The sequence below is a fragment of the Eutrema salsugineum genome, unplaced genomic scaffold, assembly GCF_000478725.1.
Source record: "Eutrema salsugineum unplaced genomic scaffold, Eutsalg1_0 scaffold_2, whole genome shotgun sequence".
NCBI classification, from domain to species: domain Eukaryota; kingdom Viridiplantae; phylum Streptophyta; class Magnoliopsida; order Brassicales; family Brassicaceae; genus Eutrema; species Eutrema salsugineum.
Window position 1 is genome coordinate 12,970,668 of NW_006256829.1, and position 22,355 is coordinate 12,993,022.

The 22,355-nt window shown below is 40.8% G+C and overlaps 4 protein-coding genes across 4 annotated transcripts; all 4 read left to right on the plus strand.

Annotated features, from left to right (window-relative positions):
* Positions 1 to 3,611: 3,611 nt before the first annotated feature.
* On the plus strand, positions 3,612 to 5,221 carry LOC18018192 (BTB/POZ domain-containing protein At4g08455). The gene is made up of 2 exons (XM_006401832.2): positions 3,612 to 3,914; positions 4,763 to 5,221. The coding sequence occupies exons 1-2, from the start codon at positions 3,612 to 3,614 to the stop codon at positions 5,219 to 5,221; spliced, it is 762 nt and encodes a 253-aa protein (XP_006401895.2).
* A 2,567-nt stretch (positions 5,222 to 7,788) lies between these two features.
* LOC18018193 (immune-associated nucleotide-binding protein 12) lies at positions 7,789 to 9,455 on the plus strand. The gene is given in 6 exon segments (XM_024155488.1): positions 7,789 to 7,800; positions 7,976 to 8,035; positions 8,801 to 8,927; positions 9,011 to 9,092; positions 9,094 to 9,286; positions 9,354 to 9,455. Coding segments are annotated over 6 exon segments (576 nt in total).
* A 5,324-nt stretch (positions 9,456 to 14,779) lies between these two features.
* LOC112086524 lies at positions 14,780 to 16,645 on the plus strand. Its single transcript, XM_024155489.1, has 3 exons — positions 14,780 to 15,322; positions 15,398 to 15,929; positions 16,023 to 16,645. Exons 1-3 carry the CDS (start codon positions 14,780 to 14,782, stop codon positions 16,643 to 16,645), a joined length of 1,698 nt encoding a protein of 565 aa, XP_024011257.1.
* A 606-nt stretch (positions 16,646 to 17,251) lies between these two features.
* On the plus strand, positions 17,252 to 19,954 carry LOC112086525. The gene is made up of 4 exons (XM_024155490.1): positions 17,252 to 17,464; positions 17,563 to 17,613; positions 17,714 to 19,107; positions 19,360 to 19,954. The coding sequence occupies exons 1-4, from the start codon at positions 17,252 to 17,254 to the stop codon at positions 19,952 to 19,954; spliced, it is 2,253 nt and encodes a 750-aa protein (XP_024011258.1).
* The last annotated feature ends 2,401 nt before the right edge of the window (positions 19,955 to 22,355 follow it).

Genomic DNA, 22,355 nt, shown 5'->3' on the forward strand with positions numbered 1-22,355 from the left:
ACATAAAAATCCCATCACTTTATACACATTCATATGTGTATTTCTATATATTCTTTCCTCTTTATACCTTTTGACACCCATGCCCAAAAAAAGAAGTTAGTCTCTGTCTTTTCATTTGTATTTTATTTTTTAACCTTTGAAGTTCAGATGAGTAAGAGAGATCACATTGTATTTCTGTTAAGATCATATGAGTGTATATATAAATCCAATTCATTGTGTAAAAAAAATATGGAAAAAGAAAGTGAATTTGTCTTGCTTAGTCCTATTATAATAGTATAGTACTAGTTTAAGAGAAGAAAAGCTTCTCTTTAAGTCAAAGAAAACATAGTATGCACGTTCGCTTGTCTCTTACGTTTTGAAATAGGTTGAGAAGAAGAAACCATATTACGAGCAGTTCAGGAAGCAGCAACTCACAGAAGATGATGAAAGCCCAAAAACTCAGATTTCTGTTAATTGTTTTTTGGAACACTTCAATGGTAGTTGTCGACTCGGAAAAAGGACAAAGAACGAAGGTTTTTTTCTAAAAGCTTTGAAGCTCGATGAAACTTAGATCTCAAGAAAAAAGGTTTGCTTGAAAAGCTTTAATGAATTCATAAAAGTCTATCGAACCTTTAAAAATTTGGTCGACTATATAGTAAAATAAAGAAGCCATAATTTTTTTTTTTGGTCTCAAAAAGAAGCCATAATGTTAATCATAATAAACTCAAATACTGTATCTAATAAAGAAAAATTCTAATAACCGAAATCAAATAGATAAATGAGGTAGAGAAACAAAGATGCGCTGAGATTCTTATTGGTCAATTATGGTGACAGTTTCAAAATTCTTTTTACAACATCCTTACTTGTTGTTTATTCCATTTGTTATTTTTAAATCCCTTTTCGTAGCTTGACCAAAACACAAAAAAAAAAAAAACATTTTCGTAGTTCAATTTGTGTTTTGTTTTTACTATAAAACAATATCAATGTGTACTGTAAAACTATAGACCTAAATGATTCTAACTGGATGTATCTCCTAGTTTCTATTGCAATAGAACAATGATGAGATTATAATATAAAGAATTCGAAATCCAGATGACCAGTGTTACAAAAAGACTGAATTAAAGCTAAGACAAAATATGATTGGCTTGTAACTTTAACGACAAGTAAAACAAGCTAAAGACAATTTAAATTCAAATTAAAACAAGCACTAGACCAAGGTAATTCGCAGGAGTTTCAGAGATGAGAATCAGATAACTATTCATGGCACAATTTAAATGCAGATCTCGAACTCAAACATAAACGTATAATGATCCACTGTCATGGTACCGATAACTTTTTCTAACAACCTAAATTCTAAACTGTCGTTTGAACCTAGAAAATTGCAGATTTAACAAGCAGGTTTGATCTGTTCACGATTTGCCTTAACTTCAACTGTCGTTGGCTAAGAACAAATCGCTCACCAAAGTTTATTCTAGCAACCTATTACACTTTTGATGAATAGATTAACCTAAGATCATAAATTGAGTGATCAGTTCAACCTAAGCATTAAATTCAACAGATGTGAAGAAAATCGATTTTAAGCCCTATTTGCATCCAATTCTCTAACTCATGAAATCCTTTAAAAACCTTAATCTAGCTAAGAGACTACTCAGACATGGAGAAAAGAAACACAGCAACAGATGAAAAGGAATTCATGAAATAAATAGCAGAAGTAATAATAGGGTTCAGAATTCTTCTCAAAGTGTAGCAGATTTCTTCTCCCAAAAACTCACAAGTAAAAACTCTCTGGTTCCGAATATTGTAAAAAAAAAAACGTAGAGAAAAGATAGGCGGCTCTGGACTCTTTTATTTGTTTCACGCGACTTTGAATTATGTAAAGTTGTTTTCCATATTTTTCTCCAGGTCGGAGCAGGTGCTCCACAGAAGGTCGAAATCGGGAGCAGATGCTCCGCGGAAGGCTTCTCCAATTATGTATGAAATTTGCTCCTTTTTGCTCAGCTTCATCTCTTTTTGCTCCAAAGCCTTTCATACCATCCAATCTTCAGCTAAAGCCTCCTAATCATATGAAACAACCTGAAAAAGACTCTAAAAGACTCCTAAAAAGATTAGTAAACACAGGTTAGAATGAGTCAAAATCACCACTTATCACTAAACAGCATGCTTTCGAATCAACAAATTTAGACGCTTATCATACTTCCACTTCTCTCATTTATTCTCTAGGGTTTAATAGATTGCTACCTAAAAATTCTTCGCATTGCTACAGATTCCTCTTCTCAAGCAAAGTAACCATCTTGTTGCTTTAGACTGTATTGCTTTGTCGATTCAGCTTTAGGAAACATATATAGCTTACTTTTATTAAGATTATTTTACCCTGATTACTCTATATCATCATCGATCTCAATTTTTTCAAGGTTAAAAAATGTCCTAGGCTTGTATAATATATATATATATATATATATTGTTTTTTAAATTACTGGTACTGGTTGCTTGATGACTTAGCTAGGTTTTTAGGTCTAAAATTTCTCATTGTTTGGGTTAATGTTTCAATCTCAGAGATTCAAATATCTGGTCCACCGTTTGTGTGAAGATGGGCATTGAAATGATGTACAGATTATTGCAAATTCGGTTCATCGTCAAACCCTACAAAGACCTTAGTTCTGGTCGGTAGTTCTAGAAACAGAAAGAGTGCAACAATATGCTTGGAAGAAAGGCGTTTTCCTCAAAAGCAAGTTCACTCGGAGTGACCAGAACATGCAAGATGATGGCCAAATCATCAATGTCATTGATACTTCCGGTGAGTGCTTCCAAATTTTATGCTTTGCAGCATGAATTGAGTTCTTTTTCTTTTCTTTTTTTACTTCGTCCACGGCCAATTGTGTTACGGCTCTCTGTAGTTATCATGGGGAGAGGCAGATCATTGATAAAGTTAATGTATGGATACGTGTTGTTCAATTTAGCCAAATACAATTTAGCAAAGACAGGTTGACTACAATATATAGTTGTTATGACTTCAATCTGGTAAACTTTTACAGGTCTGCTAGTTAAAACCGGTTTTATTGATAAAGAAATTGTGAGGTGCATAACTGTAGAAAACGAACAGCTGTTCAAGATTATTTGGCTCAAGGGCGTCTTTGTCTAGAATTCATGAGAGTCAGTATTTTGTTTTACCGTTCTTGAGATATATAACTGATGAAAATTGCATATATATTCTTATATATAAATCTGATTTGGAATTGAAATGTATGTTTGCTGGAAATTCTTTTGCTATGTCATAACCGATTGGTCTTGTTTAAGGATAAGCTCAAGAAAGTTGATAAGATAATTAATAAGTTATAGTATCTGGTTTAATTTATGAACATTAAGTTTGATGAACTTTGACTTTGAACAGGAATAATATCCTATGTTCATGTTTGGTCAGATATTCATTGGATTTGACTAAACAGTATCAATCATTTGGTAAGGAAAAAATCCTAACATCTATTCTATGGTCAAAAATAACCTAATTTCTAAATTTGGATTCAATTATAAATAGGAGGGAACAGTTCTAATTTTTTAAGTTGCTCAGTTTACCTTCGCAACAAAAAAAAAAAAAGATAAAAAGTTGTAGGGTTCCCTAAATTCAATTGTGTACGATGAGGATAAAGCAGCCTTTCCCGGAAAGGTTCATCCCTCACGATGACACGGCGGTGCGTTGCATGACTTGTCCAAGGTACATCCCTCACAATGCTGGTATCTGCAAGAAGTGCTGGGATGTGAAAACTGAGGCTGAGAGAGAGCTCTTGGAGGAGCTCAACGTCCTCAAAGCCAAATCTGATTTCCTTCACTTATCTTCTATCAATCATGAAAACAACTCCAAATCCTTCACTGATGTTGTTCTCATTGCATCTGATGCTGAGGCCGTCACTCCTCCCATTCACGCTCATAAAATCGTTCTGGTATGTTCACTGTTTTTTTTTATTTCTTTCATCAGATGTCAACTATTGTTTGGCAATTAGTTTTCTATGATGAGTTATTTAAACTTTAATTGTTATTTTTTATTTATAATATTCAGTATAAGTGTATGTGTTTGCATACGCATGCGAAGGGTTTTGGATGTCATAGGAAAAACAAACGTTTTCTAATTTTATAACATAAATTTGGAAAATAATTAAAAATTTCATATAAATTCTTGAAAAAATATAATAAAAACTGATTATACGAAAGCCATCCCGACGGTGGAGCAATAACTTGAGGTTAAATTTTTTTTTTTATAAAACAATTTTGGATAAAAATTACGAAAAATTATAAAAAATTATTGACAAGAAATATATAGAAGTTTTGATAAATATTTTTGTGATTAATAAACAAAATTTTACACAAAGTTGTAGTTGAGAAAAAGCTATTATTCTTTTTATATAAGAGAAATGTATAAAAGAAGAAGCACCATCATGGGAAAAGAAAAATTACATTAATGTGAATTTGAGGAGAGAATTACATTAATGTGAATGATATTTTCTCGTTAAATATCTTCTTTCTTCCACATTTCATCTCAGTCTTTTTGATCAGTTTTACGCCTTTTTGTTGGAGTTCAATTCCCATCTTTACTCCAAAAACATGATGTCAAATTGGAGTCTTTCCTTGTGTATTCCGTTTAGGGTTTAAGTGTCTGTTTCATTTATCTGTATTATTGATAATGAGAGCTGCGGGGGTTTTGTTGTGGAGTGCACATTCTTCCACTATAAATCTGTTTTAATTTCGAGATGCTATTTTTTTTTTTTAAAAAGCAATGTACTATTGCTGCCAGGTGAGCCGTTCACCAGTTTTCAAAGCAATGCTTGAGAATGAGATGGAAGAAAGTCATCGCAGCATTATCAAGATCAATGAAGTATCCTATGAAGTTCTTCAAAATTTTGTAAACTATCTCTACACCGCTGAAGCAATCGTTGATGAGCAAATGGCATGTGATCTTTTGATCATGTCAGAGAAATACCAAGTGGCATATCTCAAGAGACAATGTGAGAAGTTTTTGGCAAGCAAACTGAGCCTAGAGAAATATCTAAAGTTCTACGTCCTTGCCCACCAGCACAATGCAAAACATTTGCTTGATGCTGCGTTGACAAAGATCATAACTAATATGGATATGGTAACCAAAAGAGAAGAATACAAGGAGCTCGTGAAAAGTGATCCCCATCTTGTCCTGAATATCCATGAAACATATTTTTCATTATATGTTGCGGAAACTAGCACAAGATCAACTGTTTGAGAAATGTCTATTTCGTCATCTTAAAAAAACAATTCTAAATAAGTTGTGATTTCTTGTTCTCTAAATTTCTCCTTTTATGTCAGGCTTAGCAGAACACCTTTTTTTGAAGCACTAAAAATATGTTTACTTTGTAAATAGTAAAATTTATTGAAAAGAGCATGCTTCATTTTATTTATTTTCCTTCGTATTATTAGGGGACTGTTTTTATCTTTGCGTCTTAGCTTAAATAGAAAGTAGGTTGGATAACTAAATGAAAAATCCATAATTGAGAAAGAAAAACTGTGGTGACATTTCATAAATCTATACTATTAAAACCTGCATCCAAATACTATTTATTTCTATTTCAAAACTATTTAGTATTAATCCATTTTGATGTAATATTTAACTTAAAATTGCATTTTTTACAGTTAAATATAATTCCAAATATACCGATATTAATTCAATTATTTTTAACTTTTCTTAAATATAGGTTAGTTATTTAGATGAAACCACAACAGTCATTTGTTATTAATATTTACAAAAAAAACTGGATATTAATTTAGATTCAATTTCAAATAATCAAAATTAATAGATATTTTACTATACAATAATATGATAGAATGGGTTATGCTTATATTTTTATTATTGTGTTTTCATGCATGTTAGTTTATCAGTAACATTCAAGATAATTAGCTGATTTGAGGCAATCAAAAGAAAGATTTAACTTATTTTAAACATGCATAGATATATAGATTGATTGTACAAGATTTACTATAAATATTACGTCAGTCTGTACTTAACTTACATACTCTTATTCTACTAAATATAAATCTAAACTATTAAAACAATAACAAAAAATTTGATTTTAGAAAAGATAAATCTACAGAAATAATTATATCTAAACACAAAAAATAAATACAAATAACATTACAAAATTTGATTTTTAAAAAATTCACGTGTAGATACACGGATTTAAAATCTAGTAATTTTTTTTTGTCATCTAAAATCTAGTAATTAAGTAAAGCATTATCCACACAGATTTAAAATCTATTAATTAAGTAAAGCATTAAAAAGAAAAAGAAAAATATGAGGGAGAAGAAATGAAATGTCTACACAAACCCGTTTGAACAAAATAAGGTAACTAGATTTATGACTTATGACAAATAGAAATAAAATAGAAGATGTCCTCAACATCGAAGATTCGAATCGGCAACTAATCGATAAAGGATCCTAAAGTTCTCCATTCCCTAATTTTTTACCGGTATGTTTAAGATCGTCTAATGAGGGCTACATGCCCATTTGTCCTCCTTTAAATAAAATACTGATGAGGTATGTTGATTTGGTCAGTCTTTTCGCTGTTGACAACAAAACTCAGTTTTATAAAATATCATTAAAGCCTATTTTCTCTCGAACAGATATCTCAATCTCTCATAGTCCTTTTTGTTTGATCCATAAAATGTTTTTTAAACCCTTGCCGAAACTTTAAAGTTTGTTCACGAGTACCTATTGTTGGCACACAATGCCTCTCATGTATAATAAAAACTAGATTATTTTTGTTTATATAATATAATTTTTTATTTGTTTTTGTTTATATATAATATTCAAATAAGTGATGAAAATTTTTTTTTGTTTAAATGTAATTTATTTCTATTGATTTATTTTTTAGTATTACATATAACCGCGATTAGAAAACATTATTCTAACTCGTCTGTTCATATTAATCTTAAAAGTACCACAATTAAAAAACGTTATTACAACATCCTCATTTATGTTAATCTAAAAAGAATAGAGATTATGAAAACATTTAATATGTCTGTTCAAATTTAAAATTTAGATTTATTTAATAAAAATATACAATAATATATGATTTTCATCTCTGTTATTGAAAATATTATTTAAATTTGAATATTCAAATTAAATCTAAATTAATATCTAGGTTATTATTTTTGTAAAGATATAATAATATTTTTTTATAATTTTTGATAATGTAACCTACATTTAAAAAAATCTATAACAAATCTAAATTAAAAACTAAATTTTTGGATTTATATTATTTTATTAAAATTACACTAAATTAATTTATTTGGTACATTTAAATTAAAATCAATATTTTTTTTGCAACAAAAATAACAGTTATCCAAAAACAGAATAATAGAAAACCAAATAAAAATTCTGTTTGGACACAAAACACCATTCTCTTTTAATAGTATAGATGGAATATCCTGCACAACAACAAATGATTTCCCTAGTCTATGGAATACCTTGCAACAACAAATGTTTTCCCTAGAGTCTATGTGCAATGACCCATTTTATGAATCATTACATAAGACTGATCATCATTATTGTATTGAAAGTTCTCGGATAGAGCAAATTGGTTCTCGAATAAAGAGGCCACATGATTGCAAATGTGTGTGAAAGATGATCAAGTCGAAAGAATAGAGAAAAAAAAAATTTCTAAATGTTCGGAAGAATGAGACTCTCCATAGCTTAGTTTAACTGTGGACGATAGATTAGTTTCACCGAACTAGATATGTCTCAAATGATGAATGATATGAAGAAGTTTCATGAAAAATCAGCTGCTTAAAGAAATGGTGGATAGGGTAATGTTTTTTTGGAGTTCTCCATTGATTGATTCATCTATCTTTTAACATGAGTTTAAATAGTATACCTCTTCAGCTTTTTTTATGACAGTTCTTAAAAAGCTGGTTTTTGAAGGCATCAAACCCATTATCTTCATTGATTCCTTTTGAACATGCCTCTAAATTCTTTGCTTAGGTGGAGATCAAGCTGAAAGAGAAATTAAAGAAGCTAGAGAAGCTAACAGCTGAAGGAAGAGCAAGCTGCAAGACTTGATTGGAGAAAGCAAACGAAATTGATAAACATTCAAGTGACGTAGCTTAGAAGCTAAATGAAGAGCAAGCTGCAAGACTTGAATCGGAGAAAAAAGCACACGAAGTCGAGAAACATTGAAGTGATTTAGTTAAGACGCTGAGGGAGGATCTGAAGAGGGCGGCATGTAAACTCCAAGAAAATGCCAGACAGGGCAAGATTCTGTGATAGATACTCATGCATGTCTGTATCCGTTTCATCTTTGATGATAGACCAAATTGGGTGATGTTTTTTCCTCCTTATGATGTCTCCTTCTAGTGACTTTTATCTTAAAAAAATTTAGACTTTACTCATTAGTTTTTCTTTTAATTAGCTTTATTCACAGATTGGTTCTTGAGAAAAATGTTAGATCTCGTTTTACTTTCTTTTTCAGCTGGAATTATATTCGTTTGTACATAAAACTAATTAGGTGGACTACGAGTAGCGTCGGATGATTTCACATTTGATCCAGGTATGTATTTGCTTCTTTAAAATTTTGCATCTCTTTTATAATCTCACTCATAAACGTAAGCAATACGAAAATAAAGTGAATTTACGTCCTGAAGATACTAGTTAGTGTTGTAGAATGTAGAGCTAGATCCAGATATTCTTCTCTTAATTTCAGAGAAACAAAGATGGACATTTCTTGACAGATTTTACGTATTCTGAAACAGAGATATGGATTGCTTCAAAGGTGTTTTGGAAAATGCTTGTGATTCTGGTTTACTGTAGAAAGCTGTGAGAACCCTAGTGATACTGGAAATAGCGTCCAGACGTGCATTAGGGGTAACTACAGTCTATGAACTACAGAGTTTGACGCTACCAAATTGCCATATCCTCAATGTTATTGATACTCCTGGTGTGTGTGATACTTAAAACTACAAGCAAAAGGGTCATTTATAATATTTTTACAATATTAAACCTTATTTATATGTGCTTCAGGGCTATTTAGTCTGTCTCCATCAACAGAGTTTACCTGTAGAGAGATTTTGAAGTGCGTGCGTCTGTCAAGAGAAGGGATTGACGGTTCGTGTGGTATTCTCCTTGAGAAACCGGCTAACAGAAGAAAAGATATCTTCGCTTTTTGCGTTAAAGATCCCTTTTGGAAGCGAAATTTTAGACTACATGATTGTTGTCTTCACAAATGAAGATGCACTTGAGGATGATGGTGATACTGATACATTGGAGGAATATTTGAAAGACTGCCCTGGTTTCAATGTTTGTTTTTTTTTCTTGATTTTGGTGTTGATTTTCACATTCTTATTGAAATGTTTTACGGTTCCAGGAAATTCTCGAGTTATGCAATGCCCGAAAGGTGTTTTTTGGAAATAAGGCGAAAGCCCCTGAGAGTCAGAAAGCTAGGCAAGCTCAGGAGCTACTATGTTGAAGAAATTCAAGGAAGAATGGAAAACCGTACATGGGTAAAGTTTTTTTTAAATACACATGCACTCTTTTCTGATGCTGTTTGATTGCTTATCGAGTATTCCATCTTCGTCTCAGGAAAGCGAGACTATTTTCCATGAAAGGCATAGTGTTATCGTTGGAAATAAGAGCGGGTTCACGAAAGAAGAGATGTTTCTAATGATGAAAAAGTTGGAGAAGTCTCATGAGCAGCGGCCCACTTAGTCAAATGATGAAGATGGTAATGTGTTTTGGAGTTCCTTGGTCACTTGTTTGATTGAGAGTCATGTATCTCATAAAATGAAATAAATTAGTATCCTGCTCAGCTGATTTGTGACGGAATTATTTTGTTAACATCCTTTTAAGTTATTTGCTTAGGGGAAGATTAAGCTTCTTTTCACTACAAAATTTTAGACCTAAACAGCATGCTTTCAAATCAACCAATTTAGAAGCTTATCATACTTACTCTCTTTCGTTTATCCTCTAGGGTTTAATTAATAGATTGTTACCTAAAAATCTTCGCATCGCTGCAGATTCCTCTTCTCAAGCAAAGTAATCATCTTGTTGTTTTAGACTGTATTGCTTTGTCGATTCAGATTTAGGAAATATATATAGCTCACTTGTTTCAAGACTTCAAGTTACAATTATGATCGGCCTTCTTTTATTAAAATTCTCTTACTCGGATTACTTTAGATCATTATTACAATTTATCAAGGTTAATAATTCACCTGGAGTTGTATAAGAACTGTTTTTAAGAAACTTTAGGTTGCTTGTTGACTTAGGTTTTATGAAGGTCTTTTTTTATATGTTAACTGATCTTTTTTGTTCCTTACTCATGAAGATGGATGGACAGACAGATGAATGCGAATTCGGTTCATCTTCAAACCTTACAAAAACCCTAGTTCTGGTCGGTAGTTCTGGAAATATAAATAGTACTACAGGGAATTGGAGGAAAGGTTTTAGTTTACCTCAAAAGTAAGTTAACCAGAACATGGCAGTCACAAAGAGTTGTACAAGATGATATGACCAAATCATAAATATGATTGATACTGTGAAGATTGTGTGAACTTGATGAGCAAGTCTTCTAGAACTAACTCAAGTTAATGATGTTGGGTTGAGTTTAGTTTTGGGACCACAAAGAAGGAGCCTTTTCTTTTTGTCTTCTTGTGAATTCAAAAGCCAAGGAATTTGCACTAGGGTTTAAGATTGTCTCTACTATATAAGCTTATAGAAAGAAAGGAGAGAGTGGAGAGCAAAGATGTAGACACACAATATGGCTAGAGGGGTGAGAGAAAACATGTAAAAGCATAAGCTTGGGCTGGGTTTTCTCTTGCATTACACATAATGAGTTCTTGAGTGGGAATCACTTGTAAATGTGTTCTCCTTCTAGTGGATTCCGAGCAATAGTCTCGGCGAGATGTAGGTGGTATCGGTTTGACCCACTGAACTCGTTAAATGTTGTGTGTGCTCCCCTTTATTTTTCTGCTCTGTTACTTTCTCTTCTTCATAGCTTTCTTTCTCTGTTTTACTTGTGGCTGGTGTTTCATGTCTGAGATAGATTAAAGCTTGAACCTTTGTGAGGTTAAATCCTAACAAACTGGTAGCAGAGCCCAGGTTTGGCGAAGAAAAGTGCAAGCTTTACAAGAAAGTCACAAGCTTTGTCAAGAAAGTCAACAGCTTTATCAAGCAATGGCTTCGGGAAGTGCAGTTCTAGATAAGTTGATGGATCTGGAGATGTCTCAGTGAAGACAGGTGTATCTTGGTCATCTAAAGGTTTAGATCTGCTGGAAGCATTGAGAGAAGAAGATAAAGACAGGGAAGGAGTAAAGGTTTCTCCTTGGTTTGGAGAAGAAGCTCGTCCCGAGCTCTAGCATTTGTTCAGAGAACTCGACGACAAGAGATTCTCGCCAGTAAAGGCAGAATCTGATGGAGTGGGCTGGATGTTCTGTTTGACATCGAGAAGAGCAGAACGAGTCCAAGTTAAAAGGGTTAAAGATCTTGAAGTAAATCAAATCAGAAGAGAGCAAGGTTGGTTTCAGAAGTTCATGAAATCAGAGGCTCGAGTGGAGGTGGTTCTCTTTGACGGCGAAGTAATCACCAGAAATCACAGAGGTGGTGGTGCTTCAAGTCATCGAAGGAACTACTGGGAAGAAGCTTAGAGTATTAGAGCTTCAGTGCCGGTACGAGATCGCAAAAGGGTTGGTGACAGAGGAATCACCGGAAGGAACAGAAGATGGTGGTCGGAGATCCTCACCGGGAGGCGCAGAGAGACGGCGTCGGGGAAGAAAGATTTGTCGTCGGGAAAGGAAGGAGGAGATAGAAGAAGACTAGGCCTGAATTTTACAATGTAATGGGCCTTAGTTATTAATATCTTATGGGTTTTATTTTTCGGCCTGATTATCTAAATCAGAAATTGGGCTGGAAAGAAAAATAGAGCCCATGATGAGAGAAACAAAGAAAAAGGTACTCCCGCTTGTTTTCCCGGAGGAATAGCGACGAATTGATCACCAGAAAAAGGTTCGTTCCATGTGAACAGTAAAAGTTTTCTTAGCTTCGTGGCTGAAGCAAAGACTCTTCCAAGTCAACAGCTATGGACTCGGGTTTCTCCAGTGGAATCGAACTGAGACGAGAGTTCATTAGTAAGAACAAGTAGAGAAGAGCTTGTGAAACGCAGCAATGAGAAGCTCATGAATTTATTCAAGGTGGAGGTTCTGCGGTACAAGTTTGGTTCAGGTTCCAGAAGGTAAAAGTTAAGCAGTTTATGACTAAAGCCTATGATAGAACCAAAGTATCATTCAACAAGCTCTGCAAGCAAGATGAAAGCTTCATCGTGTGAAGAGTGGATTCAGATCCTGGTAATGTGTGAGTCGGAGTTCTTAGACTCAAATCATTGGATGAGAATCATTCTTCTTTCTCAAGACTCAAATTTGTTGGAGACTTTAAGTCTTATTCCGCTGCTGCACAAGGTATTTTGTGTGTTACTCTGAGCTGAAGTTTGTGGTCTTATCAAAGTTCTGCATATTCAAAGGATTTGAAAGCTGGATGGAACACAAGGTTATGTACTGACTTTACAAGGGACTGGCCAAGATTCAGTGTTGGGTTTTCATGCTATATTTTGGGTTTGAATCAGTTTGGTGAAGTCTGCTTCAGTGGGTGCTCAGTTGATGTTGGAATAACAGCCTCGGAAACTCATAAAGTTCATGGGATTAAGGGACGCCTTATAAGCTTGAATTTTATGGGTATTGGGTTGTTAGATATCAGTAAAGAGTTTTCTGGATATTCAAAGTTAAAGAGAAGATGCAAAATGGGTATGAAGCAAAGATCAGGTCATTTATTGGGTTAAAGACAAGACTTCAGTGGTTGGTTGAGTTTTTTGGAGAGGTTTTGCTGCAGGGTTCTGTCTCAGTATTCAGAGGTTTGTTTTTTATAAATCTAAGAGTCTACAGTCGGTGGATCATCAGTGATCGCAACTACAAAGTTATTTCAGAGGAGATGAAATAAGGTTGCTGGGTCTGTAGCAATTGTTGATGCAGTTTTGTAATGGAACATAACAGAAGATGTTTGTTGAGACAACAGATGAAACACACTTACGGTGTAAGCTTAGGTGTGAGCTGGAGAGTGTCCAAGTTCTTGTTTTTTCAAGGGTATAAACTCTTGGAAAGATTGCAGTAGCACAGGTTTACGGTTGTGCAGTGTTGTGTTTAACACATGGAGTTTCTGCTGGAGTAAATCTAAGAGAACAAGGAGTTCTTGTCTCAGGTGGAGCACTGTTTTGCAGGAAATTGTTGGGGTCAGTTTTCACCCCAAGTAGATAAACCACCTCAGAATGGCTAAGTATGGAAGAAAGATAAGTGGGAGAGCCGTGGTCGCCAAGTGGGAGAGCCGTGCTGGCCAAGTGGGAGAGCCGTTCTCACCATGACAAGTGGAGAGCCGTTCTCACCATGACAAATGGAGAGCCGTACTCACCATGACAAGTGGAGAGCCGTTCTCACCATGACAAGTGGAGAGCCGTTCTCACCAAGACGAATGGGGGAGCCATGCAGATAGGCCAGTGGGGAGAGCCGTGAAAGAAGACAGGTGAACCGAGCCGCATCGAAAGAAATGGGCTGACCCCCACTTCAACACGTTTGGGCCGAACCGTGTATCGGTGCGGTGGGCTAGATCATGTCTCCATGGCAAGTGGGCCGAGCCGTGAAGGAGGCTAGATGGGCCGAGCCGTGAAGGAGGCTAGATGGGCCGAGCCGTAAAGAAGCATGGATGGGCTGAACCGAAGCCTTGAGAGGTGAAGCCCATGGAAAACCCTAGGCGAGATGCAAAGGCGGTCAGCCGCACGAGGCGATAAGGAAATATTCCGAAAATCTCGCCCGAGATTTTTGGCTAGGCGGTTTAGAAAGGTAATATAAATATATGATGTATGCAATTCTTCCACCAACTCTGGCAACCTTAAGCAACAAAGACTAAACACTTACAGCAATAAAATCCTCTTTTGGTCTTACTGTTCTTTCGATTATCCTAGAAGTTTCAGATCCCTTAGTTTCTCTTCACAAATTCTTGGTGCGAGTTTTGGCTCACACAATTTGGCGCCGTCTGTGGGGAATCAAAACTTTCTTACTCTAAATCGACGAGTCTTTAAGATCCGAAAAACATGGCGAGCAACACCCCCGACGACACCGGTAACGGCGCGGAGAAGGACGCTCCAGCATCAGGCACAATGACGGCAACGACCGAAACCCACGAGGAGATGCGATACATGATAGCTGCGTTGATGAAAAAAATTGATGACCAAAACAAAAGAAACGAGGCGATTACGGCGAGGCTCGACGCGATGGCAGCTGAGCGACAACACTCGACTTGGAGAGCCGGAATTCTCGACCCGATGGACGGAATTCGGAGACGCTTCGATTTCTCGACACCCGCAGAAGCCTCGGGGAGTGGCGCAAGAAATTCCTAGTTTCTTCGTCCCCTTGACGAACGTACTCCCGCAGCAACCCGAATCAACATGACCGAGCCGCCTCCACTACGGCGGAACTCCAGGCAACGAGCCGGTAAGGAAGGGGGTGATGCGATCGACGTAGACGCCCAGCAGAACGACGAGACCATGAATCCGCAACAAACTGGTTCGGCTCGCCGAATTAGTCAGGAAGAACTCGCCTCGGCACTGAACGGCATCCGGACTGACGAAGTCTCCGATCCAACCCGCGGCGATAACCCAACCGAGATGGAAGAAAATCTCCAATGGATCGAGCAGGCAGAACGCGAAGACGAGCCGAGGCGAGAGGAGCGGGAGCGACCCCCCCCCAATCAAAGGGAATGACTCACGCACAAACTCTCGAGCTCAAAGAGCTGCGAGCCTCTATGGCTCGGACAGTGGCTGAAATACGTGCCATGAAATCTCAAGTGCACAATGCGACAAGTGTCGCGCCCGAAATCGACCGAATGCTTGAAGAAACTCAGAGAACCCCGTTCACTGCAAGAATCACGGAGGCCAGGATTCTCGAGCCGGGGAATGTGAGAATCCTGTTCTACGAAGGAACAACCGACCCGAAAGCACACATCACCGCGTTTCGAATAGCGATGGGACGAGCCTTCACAAAGAACGCCGCTAAACTCACCGAACGCGAAGTAGATGCCGGATACTGCCTGCTCTTCGTGGAGCATCTCAAGGGAGCCGCACTCGAATGGTTTTCGAGGCAGGAGCGCAATTCTATTGGCAGTTTTCAACAGCTCTCCGCTTTGTTCCTTAAACAATACTCGATGTTTATGGACAGAGGAACATCTGATGCCGACCTGTGGACACTATCCCAAGGACCGAACGAACCGCTTCGGGATTATATGGCACGATTCCTGGCAGTCGTATCCAAAATAGAAGGGATAAGCGACAAGGCTGTGCTCGAGGCTCTGAAACGATCTTTGTGGTACAAATCCGAGTTCCGCCGGGAGATGGCTCTCAATACGCCGCAAACAATTCAAGACGCGTTGCACCGATCATCAGACTTCGTCGTAAACGAGGAGGAAATGAAAAACTTGGACGAGCAGTACGAAGCCACGAAAGCAGCGATCCGAAGCTCAATTTTGCCGCGCCCCGCGAAGAAGGTCAATCCATCGAGCAATGCAACAAGGCAGAGTTCGGATGAACCTAGGAGCGGAGGTGCCCATAACTATCAGGTCAGCTCCGGACGCGGAAGAGGAGAGCCGCGCAACAACACTTGGGTGAGAAAGTGTGCCAACTACGACGAGAAGGCTTTCTGCGAGTATCACCAGACCTATGGACACTCAACGGCTCAATGCCGAACTCTAGGAGCAAAGCTCGCAGCAAAAATGGCAGCAGGAGAGCTCCAAAACGCGGTCAGCCTCAAAGACCTCGTTCCTAACGAACAACAAGAAAAAGCCGAGCCGAGCGGCGCGGCGGAACCAGCGAATCCTCCCCGACGAGGCGATAATCCCAAGCGTGACAGGAGAGGCGAACCTGAAGAGCGACCCGAGCCGAGGCAAAGGATCAATATGATCATGGGTGGATCTCAATACTACCAAGATACCGTGTCCTCCATCAAAGCCTATCAGCGTCGAGCCGAAGCAAAGGAGAATTGGACAGAGCCAACCGACATCCCAAACACAGTGATCTCTTTCGCCGAGGAGGAAACGGCAGGAATCGATCGACCTCACAACGATCCGTTGGTGATTGAGCTAACGATCAGGGATCATGATGTAGCAAGGGTGCTCATCGATATTGGAAGCTCGGTGAATGTCATCTTCAGAGAAACACTCAGAAGAATGGGAATCGACCTCTCCGAGGTGGAAGCAATCCCCAAACCTCTAACCGGATTTTCAAGAGAAACGACAATGACTATGGGAACGCTCAGACTTCCCGTGGTAGCTGGCGGAGTCACTAAGATCGTCGAATTCTGCGTCACGGATCACCCAGCAATCTACAATGTGATCATGGGAACTCCCTGGATCAACGGGATGCGGGCAGTACCCTCCACTTACCATCTCTGCCTCAAATTCCCAACTCCATCGGGCGTCAAAACGATCTGGGGGAATCAGAAGGAGTCACGAATGTGCTGCCTAGCCGAGCACAAACTGAGGAACCCCGTCACCGACGCACGAGCTGACATAGACCGCAAAAAGATGAAGACAGACAGAGAGTCCGTGAACGAGCTCTCCAAACTCTTATAGCAATTACAGATCGCGGAGAGCCGCGAAACACGCACCGAGCCGATATGTGACGCAGTGGACTCGGTGCGCATCCGGAACGGTGCGTCAAAATTGGAACACAACTAGGAGAGCCCCTGAGAAGCAAGCTCCTTTCCCTCCTCAAGGAAAACATCGATACCTTTGCCTGGACGGCGGAAGATATGCCAGGCATCAGCATCGATGTAACCTGTCACGAGCTGAATGTAGATCCGACCTTTAAACCAGTCAAGCAGAAATGAAGAAAGCTTGGTCCAGAACGAGCTAAAGCAGTCAACGACGAAGTCGAGAGATTACTCAAGGTAGGATCAATCGCCGAGGCCAAATATCCGGACTGGCTCGCGAATCCGGTGGTTGTAAAGAAGAAGAACGGAAAGTGGCGGTCTGTGTGGATTTCACCGATCTCAACAAGGCGTGCCCAAAAGACATCTTTCCCTTGCCACACATCGATCGGCTCGTCGAAGCCACTGCAGGAAATAAACTGTTAACATTTATGGATGCATTCTCCGGCTACAACCAGATTCTGATGCACCTTAACGAACGGTAAAAACAGCATTCATAACTGATCGCGGGATATATTGCTACAAGGTCATGCCGTTCGGACTCAAAAACGCAGGAGCAACATATCAACGGCTCGTCAACAAAATGTTTGCGGCTCAGCTCGGAAAAACTATGGAGGTATACATCGACGATATGTTAGTCAAGTCACTCGAGGAGGAAGACCACGTCGCGCACCTACAAGAATGTTTCGAACAGCTGAACAAGCACAACATGAAGCTAAATCCAGCGAAGTGCAGGTTCGCGGTCACCTCGTGAGAATTCCTCGGCTATCTGGTAACCCACCGGGGCATAGAAGCGAACCCCAAGCAGATTAAGGCGTTAATTGAGATGCCCTCTCCAAGGACGAAGCGCGAAGTGCAAAGGCTAACAGGAAGAGTTGCCGCGCTAAACAGGTTTATTTCCTGTTCCACGGACAAATGGCTGCCCTTCTACGACACCCTCAGAGGGAACAAGAAATTTGAATGAGACGAACGATGCGAGACGGCTTTCCAGGAATTGAAGACTTATCTGGCAAGCCCACCAATCTTAGCAAAACCGGTCGAAGGAGAGCCGCTCTTCCTCTACATCGCGGTGTCTGCTACAGCTGTAAGTGGGGTACTAATCAGAGAAGAACGATCCGAGCAAAAACCCATTTTCTACATCAGCCAGACGCTGACCGACGCCGAGACCCGCTACCCCCAGATCGAGAAGGTCGCCCTAGCCGTCGTAGTCTCGGCTCGCAAGCTGCGCCCATACTTTCAATCGCATTCGAGTGTTGTGTTCGCCACACTTCCGCTGCGCTCGATCCTGCACAGCCCAAGCCAATCCGGTCGGCTCGCCAAGTGGGCCATAGAGCTGAGCGAATACGACATCGAGTATCGAAATAGGTCGTCTGCAAAATCACAAGTGCTCGCTGATTTTCTCATTGAACTCCCGGCCGAAGCAACAAACGAGCCAACTCTAGACAAAGTATGGACATTGCACGTCGACAGCTCGTCATCTAGACACGGCTCGAGGATAGGAATCCGCCTCACCTCTCCCACCGGAGAACTGTTAGAGCAGTCTTTTCGCCTGAACTTCCACACCTCGAATAACGAAGCACTGATCGCTGGCATACGACTAGCGCAGGGAATCGGGGTTCGAAAGATAAGGACTTTTTGTGATTCACAGCTCGTAGCATGCCAGTTTAACGGAGAATATGAGGCAAAGGATGGACGAATGGGAGCTAACCTCAAGGTGGTTCGAGAGTTGGTGCAAAAATTTGACGAGTTCGACCTCACGCAAATTCCCCGAGGAGAAAACACCTCGGCTGACGCTTTGGCAGCACTCGCTTCAACCTCAGACCCAGATCTCCGACGGACGATCCCAGTCGAATTCATCGAACGTCCTAGTATCGAAGAAGTGGGAGGAGTTCGGCTGATAAATCCTCCTGAACAAGAACCAGAGGACGACGAAGCCATTCCAATGGAAGAAGACGCCTCACCAGCCGAGCCGGAATACGGCTGCGACAAAGAAAGGCTCGGAGCTATCCGAGTGTACATCGCCGATGGAGAGGTGCCAACTGACAAACGGGAAGCCCGCAAACTAAAAGCTCAGACCGCACGTTACGTCCTCGTCGATGGCGAGGTGTTTAAATGGAGATTCTCAGGGCCTTTCATGACATGCGTCGAAGGACCGGAGGCAAGAAAGATCATGCATGAGGTGCACAGCGGCGCGTGCGGGAACCACTCCAGCGGAAGGTCTCTCGCTATCAAGATAAAACGGCACGGCTACTTCTGGCCCACGATGATCAAGGACTGCGAGAAATTTACGGCTAAGTGCAAGAAGTGTCAGCGGCACGCCCCGACGATTCATCAACCTACCGAGCTGCTCTCATTGATTTCGTCGCCTTATCCGTTCATGAGATGGTCGATGGACATCGTCGGACCTCTACATCGCTCGAATCAGAAGCGTTTTCTGCTCGTCCTCACGGATTACTTCTCCAAATGGGTCGAAGCCGATTCCTATGCAAGCATAAAGGATGCTCAAGTCGAACACTTCGTCTGGAAAAATATCATCTGCCGACATGGGGTCCCCTACGAAATAGTCACGGACAACGGATCCCAGTTCATCTCAACACGCTTCGAAGCCTTCTGCGAGAAGTGGAAAATCCGCCTCAGCAAATCCACGCCAAGATACCCCCAAGGGAACGGACAAGTTGAAGCAGCCAACAAAACAATACTCGACGGTCTGAAAAAGAGGCTCGACGCCAAGAAGGGACGATGGGCGGACGAACTCGAAGGAGTCCTTTGGTCTCATCGGACAACTCCGCGCCGAGCCACCGGGGAAACTCCATTCGCTCTAGTCTACGGATCGGAGTGCGTAATTCCCCCCAAGGTGGATTTCCCAGGTATTCGACGAAGACTTCTACCAGGGCAAGAGGGTTTGAACCACTTAATGATGCTAGATGAGCTCGACCTAATAAACGAAAAGCGCGACCAAGCCCTAGTTCGAATCCAGAACTACCAACAAGCAACGGCGCGATACTACAACAAAAACGTTCGTAGTCGAAGATTCAAAGCAGGGGACCTCGTCCTCCGAAAGGTCTTCCAAAACACAGCCGAGAAGAACGCAGGAAAGCTCGGAGCAAATTGGGAAGGTCCTTACAAAGTCACAAAAGTGGTTTGTCCAGGAGTCTACGAACTCGCGACACTAGCTGACGAAGCGATTCCAAGATCATGGAACGCAATGCATCTAAAGAAGTATTATCACTAAAACCACAGCACGGCCAGCATGAACTACGGGACGGCTTGATCCCTGCAGAGGGTACGTAGGCAGCCCGTCTTCGGACGGGTTCAGCTGTCCCTCCTCCTAAAAAGGGGGGGGGGAGTGGGTACGTATACACATACCTCCTTTAACTCTATTATTTTGACTTGCCCATTTAGGAACGTCGCCACTTCGGCATATTCTCAGTTCGTTTTTAATCATCTACTTATTTCACTTTTACCCTTGATTTCTGGTTCGTTTATTATCGCTTCGGCTAGCTTCACATTGTAACAAGCTCGAATTTTTGAATTCTTTAACTCACCACTTCGGCATGATATCATGACCTGATTACCTTGGACCTTTAACGGTCCTCAATTTCAGTTCGGCAAACTAAGCCTTCGAACGCCTCGTCTCGTTGCTGGCCACAACGGGGCAACAAGTACAAAGTTCTCTAAACGGATTTTTACCACCTTTCCTAGGATGAGGGTGCAAGTTACATCCTCTACGGATAAAAATTAAAGCGCGCTATACAAATATCAGACCAAAAACGTATCAGGTCGCCACGGTTTACTATCGCACACGAGAATATAAGTCGAGACTACATCGTTTTCTCTAAAACCGATGTAAAACTCTTAAACCCGGATAAACATACTCGAGAACACCGGTCCTTAGACAGGTTTGATAACACTTCATCCTTGGCTAACAAAAGCAAAACGCCTCGTCGTTTTCACGACTCGGCACCACTCGAAACAAAACACCTCGTCGTTTTCACGGCTCAGCACCATTCAAAGCAAAACGCCTCGTCGTTTTCACGGCTCGGCAACACTCGATACAAAACGCCTCGTCGTTTTCACGGCTCGACACCATTCAAAACAAAAACGCCTCGTCGTTTACACGGCTCGGCAACATTCAAAGCGAAAACGCCTCGCCGTAAACACGGCTCGGCATTACCAGCAAAGACTTGCCTAAACATTATCGTGTAACGCTCTTTTACTATCAAAAATTCGTCTAGAACCTAAACGAGGTCCTTAAAACAATTCATCCCTTAGCCCATGTTCCTGTCAATTTCGAAAATACAGTAGAGGAAAAAATCAACATAACAGCCTTCGTCCTTGACAATTTTTCGTAGACATTTTTGCGAATTAATAGACAAGTAAGTCCGAAAACGGCTAAGGAAAATATATCCATTAAGCAAAAAATAAAGAGTCGGGTGGATAAAGCCGTCCAGGCACAAAACACATAAATGTTCAAAAGAGAGCGGATAAAATCCTAAGTACAAAAGCAAGCAAGAAAAATTTGTGAGGCAAAACTCATGCCGCGGACTGCGTTTCACGATCGGCGAGAAAGTTCGAGGGAATCGGCGTACCCGCGTTCGAGCCGTTCGGGTCCACAACGCCTAAATTGGCCGCTGTTTCTTCGATCGGCTCGTTGCCGAGGGTTGTGTCAACCGAGTCCGGCGATACGGGAGAGTAATACAGTTCGCCCCGAATCTCGGAAGCGATACGCTCGTACGCCTCGTCGTCGGCATACTCACTCTCCCAGCTTTTCAGCTTCGCCTCCTCGTCGTCAAGCGTCGGGGCGTCCGGCTTCTTCAGGTCGGCAATCATCGCGAGATTGCCCTTGATCTGTCCCAGATCGTTCTCATCATTTTTGGCCTTCTCGAGCTTGACCAAACCCTCCTCCACCTTAGCGAGGCGTTCCTGAAACTTCGCCGTCAGCTCGCGCCTCGCCTCCTTCTTCGCGCGTTTGACCTAGGCTTTGAACAGCGCGTCCTTGGCCTCGATGCGCCTCTTAAGCAATGCCACCTCGGCGCTTTTGGCTCTCCTTGCTTCCTCCAGGCGAATCACCGAGGCGGAAACTTTGTTGACGTCTGCTCGGAGAACTATCTTCTCCTCTTCCAACCTCGACACTCGGGTCATCGCCTCGGTGAGTTTCCCCTTTGCTGCCGCTGCTTCGTTTTGCGCCTCTTCCAGCTTGACCTTTGACGCCGCGGTCTCGTTTCGAGCCTCGTCCAAGCAACGCTCAACTTTAGAAAGGTTCGCCTCGTACTCGGCCATCAGGTCATTAATGGCCGTGAAAAACTGCAAAGAATAAACTCGCGTTAACACTTAGTAAAAATTTGCGAAAATAAAGGAAGGCAAATAAAACGCACCTTAGTACCGCGCTGTGCCATCGCGCCGTATGACCTCGGCCTCCTCAGCTTCTCTGGAGGGGGAAGGCGCGTGATCGCGTTATTAACGCGCGAGAACATGACAGCCGAGGCGTCAGGGTCGTCAACGACCAACTTACGCGCATCAGGGTCCCCTGGCGTCGGTTTTTGCCTTTTCTTCGCCGGCTAGTCCTTTTGAACAGCGACGCCTTTCCCTTTGTCGGCAGCCGAACGCTTTCGGCTCGGGTCATGCTTCTGGAC

What these genes read in the sequence shown, in the direction of transcription:
- LOC18018192 (XM_006401832.2), top strand. Translation starts at nt 3,612, where the DNA reads ATGAGGATAAAGCAGCCTTTCCCGGAAAGGTTCATCCCTCACGATGAC. An exon ending in ACGCTCATAAAATCGTTCTG is followed by an intron (nt 3,915 to 4,762) that starts GTATGTTCACTG and finishes TATTGCTGCCAG; the next exon opens with GTGAGCCGTTCACCAGTTTT.
- LOC112086525 (XM_024155490.1), top strand. Translation starts at nt 17,252, where the DNA reads ATGCCGTTCGGACTCAAAAACGCAGGAGCAACATATCAACGGCTCGTC. An exon ending in CAGCGAAGTGCAGGTTCGCG is followed by an intron (nt 17,465 to 17,562) that starts GTCACCTCGTGA and finishes GCCCTCTCCAAG; the next exon opens with GACGAAGCGCGAAGTGCAAA. An exon ending in CCTTATCCGTTCATGAGATG is followed by an intron (nt 19,108 to 19,359) that starts GTCGATGGACAT and finishes AATCCGCCTCAG; the next exon opens with CAAATCCACGCCAAGATACC.
- LOC112086524 (XM_024155489.1), top strand. Translation starts at nt 14,780, where the DNA reads ATGACTCACGCACAAACTCTCGAGCTCAAAGAGCTGCGAGCCTCTATG. An exon ending in TGGCACGATTCCTGGCAGTC is followed by an intron (nt 15,323 to 15,397) that starts GTATCCAAAATA and finishes TACAAATCCGAG; the next exon opens with TTCCGCCGGGAGATGGCTCT. An exon ending in TCCCAAGCGTGACAGGAGAG is followed by an intron (nt 15,930 to 16,022) that starts GCGAACCTGAAG and finishes CCTCCATCAAAG; the next exon opens with CCTATCAGCGTCGAGCCGAA.